Source organism: Nansenia antarctica (genome assembly GCF_963989245.1).
Source record: "Nansenia antarctica genome assembly, chromosome: 14".
Lineage (NCBI taxonomy): Eukaryota > Metazoa > Chordata > Actinopteri > Argentiniformes > Microstomatidae > Nansenia > Nansenia antarctica.
In genome coordinates this window covers 21,429,063-21,435,139 of record NC_137684.1, presented here as the reverse complement: position 1 = coordinate 21,435,139, position 6,077 = coordinate 21,429,063, and the positions used below count along the sequence as shown (strand labels likewise).

At 42.3% G+C, this 6,077-nt stretch overlaps 1 protein-coding gene across 1 annotated transcript; it reads left to right on the top strand.

Annotated features, from left to right (window-relative positions):
* Window positions 1-1,111: 1,111 nt before the first annotated feature.
* Window positions 1,112-5,708, top strand: ucmab (upper zone of growth plate and cartilage matrix associated b; the record flags this gene model as incomplete). The annotated part of the gene is made up of 5 exons (XM_080544699.1): window positions 1,112-1,169; window positions 1,364-1,438; window positions 1,526-1,621; window positions 5,209-5,307; window positions 5,611-5,708. 5 exons carry the CDS (start codon window positions 1,112-1,114, stop codon window positions 5,706-5,708), a joined length of 426 nt encoding a protein of 141 aa, XP_080400825.1.
* Window positions 5,709-6,077: the final 369 nt, after the last annotated feature.

Genomic DNA, 6,077 nt, shown 5'->3' with positions numbered 1-6,077 from the left:
TGCGTAACCTAACTGGGCTTTTTTTTGCTGATAAAAAAACAAACAACGTCTGCATACACACACACCTATACTCTACTGTACACACACTATCCTTCCTCTAAATGTCTTTGCCCCCCCCCCCCCCCCCCGAGCTACAATCCCGGCCTCCACCCTGGATAGCCTACTTCTCAACAATTTACACATTCACTCTGATCTGGGCTGCAGCCAGGATTTAGGTGGGAAAAACTCAAGCAAACAGAAGCCTGCATACTTTCCTGCTGGAGTTTCTGTAGAGCAGAGAGAGTGGCCTTGTTTAAGGGGCCCGTTTCAGTTCTGTCTGAAAGGAGAGATTTGGCAAGCAACACTGGCAACTTTGTGCTCTAGTATAGTTTTGTCATTGCTTTCCAGGACCATTTCTTCCCCGATAGGTGTACACCATAAACATGTCCGTCTACGGTGTGCAGCTGTATCCTGGAGGACTGCCCACTAGTGACATTCTCCATGGCATTTATGACAAAATAACACATTTGTGTCAAACACAAACCAATCAAACATGTATAGCTCAGCCTAAAATAAATCTATCTCCTTGAGTACAATGTGGAGACAATGGTTTGTAACTGAACGTCTGAGTCTTGCAGTTGGAGATCTCAATGATCTGATGCCACAGTCATCCAAAAGGAGCGTCCTCTAAATCAAGCATGTATTCACAAGCCTGTGCAACCTGAGGACAGGTGAAAGGTCATCCATCTATCACCATATATGGTATCTGGAACCTAAGGATCAGAAGGCAACTGCAGCCTTATGACCTCAAAGATAACCCATTTTTATCTAATATTTTATTTCAGAACTGTAGATTATTTTCCAGGGTTTTCAGATGAAACTGTTACGATGCAAATCAGTAACTGCTCGTTTTTATTGTTGTTTGCCTCACTGTTTCCTGGTCACCATGGACACCTCCTGAAATGTTCTCTTTTGCTCCCTCCCTCCCTCCCCTGTCAAAACCTCCAGCCAAATTCCAGCTGATCTTCACCCCAGCCCCTACCCCACCCCTCAGGGGCGCACTCTCACCTATGTCTCACTCACCTCTCTCGTACCTCTCGTATCTGTCAACAACTCAGACATAGCTCTCGAGATGACCTGGACGCACGCAGCCCTTTTTGCGCTTCTCTCCGTGCTCCTGGCACTGTCCTGTGAGTCTGGCGTAGTGTAGGACTGTGGGGTTTGGGGACTACATGGCTTTATGGGTGGGGTTTGATATCATTGAGGAAGATGGAGGTGCATGTAATCATTCTGTTTTTCTCTCTGTAAACCTTTGAGAGTGAACTGTACGGGAACAGTGTGATAGATTAATTCTGGAGCGCTGACGTTTTGTCCTCTGACCCAGTGTCTCAGGAGGCAGACGGTGCAGCTGTGCCCGGTGATAAGGACACTACATCAGACAAGGCATCAGACCCACAAGGTAAGCAGAACCCCATTCTTCCCTTCTTCCTGACCTGCCTTACTATCTACCTATGTGCTTCATCTGCCCCCTCTTCCTGCCTCTCAGCTCCACCGAGGGGGGTCTTCATGGCAGAGGCCGACGCCGCCAACTTCTTCAGACGCCGTGGCAGGAGGGCTGTGAAGTCTCAGGACGAGATCGACGGTAAGGCTGTCGTTGTTGTTGCTTGATGATGGTTTTGACCGAAGGTTGGTCAACCAGAATGGTGTGATATGATGCTGTGGTAATGACGAGATGTTTTAATCTATGCATAGCTTGATCGCTAAGTTGAGATAGATTCTTTATAGAGTCAGCTGAACATTTTTTGGGGTTGCAGTTAAGCACTATTGCACTGTCCCTGTCCCTTTATACTGCTTTGGGAGTATTGCTGTTATTGGGAATGAGGTTTGGTCTAAACTGGTAATGTTTCAGTTGAATAGGTAATATTGCTGTATGTCTGAATGGATTCTAGGTCATGTTGTTATAGCTGGCAGGGGACTGTTTTGAATTTGGGAGGCTGGCAACTGGCAACTGGCAGCTGCAAGCTGTAGCCTGGACACCTCAGATGGTCTGCCTTGCTAGACCAGACCACCCCAACCTTTCTGTGAAATGCAGCAAAGCCTGTTGAAGGTTGCAGCAGGAGCCACAGGGCAGCATGGAGCATTCAGCATCCTCCCCCTACAACTCAGGGGGTAGACAGACATTATCAACTATTTAGGACACGAGAGACGTTGTGAAAATGACCATCGGTAAGATGAAGTGATGCTCCTGATGACTGCAATGCAGCTGACAGCAAAATGACAGTACAAAGATAGAAAGCTGTTATGAGAGAGGTGTTATGTAATATATGTATAACAAAAGACGAATTGAGAGCAGTTAGAGATGCAAGTGAGAGGAAGACGAATGCAAACAGAGAGAAGCAGACATAAAGAGAGCAGTCGAAGCCTGAGCATGAGATGGAGTGGTGTTTGTGTTCAGGCTGGATGGAGAGAGCGGTTAGGAGCTGAATGTGGAATTTGCCAACACACAGGCACAGCAAAGTGGGGGTCAGTAAGAGAAAGAGAGGTTAGTGTAAGACACAAATAGATGTTTACTCTTTAATGACTTGCCAAGCAAATACTACAGCCTTACACAGTAAGTCAGATGAGATCCACTGAGGGGAAAATTAGGGGCAACGCATGATGTTTTATTTATTTATTATTTAACCATTATTTCTGCAGGGGAAAACACACTCAGAGCCAGGCCTCTTTTGCATGTGTACCTTGTCCACAATATCGACACGATTACAAAACAACACATACCAAAATAAAACACTTACAAAATACAACACAGTTAAATACAGAACTCAATATAATCATAATCATTATAAAACCACAAAACATCAGGAGAAACAACACATCCTTCACCAAAGAGGTCCTCAATTAACACCCTAAATTTCCCGAGAGGCACTGGAAAAGACAACTGAAATGTTTTTTGTAGATTGTTACATGAGGTTCACCATAACAATGAGGTTCAATCACTATAACTAAAAGCGGTGGATACCCAAGGAACCTCAAGAGTTAACCAACTCTTTATGCATTAGGGCTTTTATACACAAAAGGGGAGTAATTAAGAGATCTACGGGGCTTTAACGAGGCCCCATCAACCTTTTTTTTTATATATACTTTTAATTTTTTCCACATTTTATGGACAACAAACATCAACAGCAGAAAAAAAAACATATACATACACAAGGTCATGGGGTCAGCAAATACAGCATATAAACATACAATCAGTAGCCATCAACCTTTTGATAAAGTATGCAGTGATGAGTATTAAAACTATCATCTGTGATGAAGCGAAGGGCACCATGGTAGATGACATCCATTTCTGGATAGTGGCTGTGCTGACATCGAATTCTGTTTGACTTTGTGGTTTGGGGTGGTGACATTTTGCCAGGTAGGTGTGAGTGGGTCAGATAGAGTAAGGAGCATTTCACCATGTGTCTTGTGAAAACGAAAACAAACAAGCAAATGAGTCTCATCGGTGTGCCGCATTATATCCTCTTGACGTGAAAATAAGTGACTTGCATTCATTATACCAGCACTTGACATAAGCACTCTAAAATAGTAGCTGGTTGATGACGGTGGTCACCGTGTCAGTTAAATTCACACCGGGTTACTACGTTAGCAGTAACCACTTAGACTTCATAATTTCAGTTGTAAATCTTCTATTTTTGTCCACTTTGTTATTTAACGGCCTTCCAGAGAGAGAAGCTCATTATGCACACAGACCTGTTCCACGAGAAGTAGAAGGTCAGCTGTCATAGAGCATTTATGTCTCGTCACAAATCTTGTTTGGATTCTGCACTGCACAGTTGTGTGTCTGTTGTTTATCTTTTTGCATTAGAGCCTTTATACCCAGTCAATTCAGACAACCTTCTCCACACTTTCTAAATGAAAGTGTGTGAAAGTGTGTGTTGCAGTGTAAGTATGTGAACTGTATGTGAACCCTGAGTCAGGACTTGTTGAAAGCGCTTTTGTGAGTAATTACAGCTTTGAGACTTTCTATACTTTTTCCATGGCTCTACAACATTGCACACCAGACAGGGCAATATTCAATATTCATTGCTATTGATGAACTGCCAGGGATTTGTCAAGTTAGTTGGGGATCTTGGGATGGACAGTTATCATCTAGTCTCCCCTCAGATTCTATAGTAAACTCACTCTCACTCACTCTCTTTGTGTTAAGCTTTTGACTTGTTCTTGTGTATTTTCCCAAATGAAGGGTGATGGTATTTGTGTACATTTTGGTTTCATCATTCAGGCAACACATGTTATGCATAGTCCCCCATTTTCAGGGTAGATTTATCAAAAGTCAAAATAAGCACTTGTGTATTTGGTCTACAAGCCCTTGCTTGAAATAAGTGCCTGAAGTCTGTGATCCATTGACCCCAACAGATGCTGTGTGTCTTCTCTGGTAGTGGATAGTGAGTTGGACTGGTGATCAGAAGGTCATGAGTTCAAATTCCACCTGGGAACACCACCATTCGTGTGCCCTCGAGTAAGGCACTTAAATTACTCCAGGGAGATCTCTAATCTCTAATTGTAAATTACTCCAGGGAGACTATCCCTATAATCTCTAATTGTAAATTACTCCAGGGAGACTGTAAATATAATCTCTAATTCTAAATTACTCCAGGGAGACTCTCCCTGTAATCTCCAACTGTAAATTTCTCCAGGGAGATTGTCCCTGTAATCTCTGTAAATCACTTTGGATAAAAATGTCTGGTAAAAATGGCGATGCTCTGCCAGAGTTGTTTGTTTTGAGGTATTTTTGCCAAAAGTCTTATCATCCGGAAATGAAAAATGGAAAAATAGTGGCAAATAGTTTGCTATTTCCAAGCGTTCACATACTTACTCACACGGAATATTTTGGTTATACATTTTTAACTATTTCTACACATTTTCAGTAAATTTGTTTCACTTTGAATGTTAGGAGTAGATTAATAGATCAGTTGAAAAAAATCTAAATGAAATGCATTTTAATTTCAAGCTCCAGTGTAACAAAATGTGAAAACTGTGTAGGGGTTTTCTTGGCCCTGTACAAGTATAATTGATTCTGATGATGACTTTGTGCATATGTCTATTTGTACAATTCACCTGGGTTGACGAGTTTTGAGATTTTAATTAGATTCTATTACGTAACAATGTATTTTCTGTTTTGTGCCGCCCCCTCTCTCCCTTCTTTCTCCCACATTCCCTCCCTCATAGCCGAACAGAGGCAGGTGCTTGCAGCGGATAAGAGGAAGAGGGAGTATCATGAGGAGCAGAGGAATGAATTTGAGAACTACGCTGAGGAAGAAAATGACGGTATACAATCTATTAGCTAGTTTACTGTATTACTAAACCTCTGGATTTAACACTGTTCCTGGTCTTTTCCTGATGATGTATGTAGTATCAACAGCCATTGTTAATTACGAGTATACAATGTGTTGAGGTGTATAAGCTAGTCCCAAACACTAGTTTGTGTGTACACTCAGAGCTCAGTATTGGGGAAGTAGGGAGTATGAATATGAAGTATGTGTATGAATAGAAGACCCTGTAACACTTGGTAATATCTATGAGTAGTCGACCCTACTTCATGCCATCCATCCCTGAACTCTCACCTCTCAGAGCAAGACGAGAGGACCCGGGAGAGTACTGAGCAGTGGAGAGAGTTCCACTACGATGGGATGAATCCCCCTCAGGAATACAACCGACAATCTATCTGAGACCACCGGCGCCGCCCTCCTGGAGACAAACGGTAGAACAGACAGGACACAGAGGGACAAGCCTTTTATGTAACAGACCGCTCCCTAATAAAATGGTGCTTTTCATCCACGTACACAATTACGTTTGGGACCTTCAGAATATTCTCTTGTCTGTTACTTTTCAATTACCGATAAACAAATGAAAAGTCATGCTATTACGGTTTGTTGATTTGAAAGCTTTGCAGGTGTGTTGCATTATCGCATACTGTATAACTGTAAAATGATGTCGATTTGAGCATAACATTGTTGTTGTTTTTATACACAGGTGTAATATTTCTCTTACCGGTATATATATATTCACTCATTTGTAGTAGCATTCCACACTGCAAG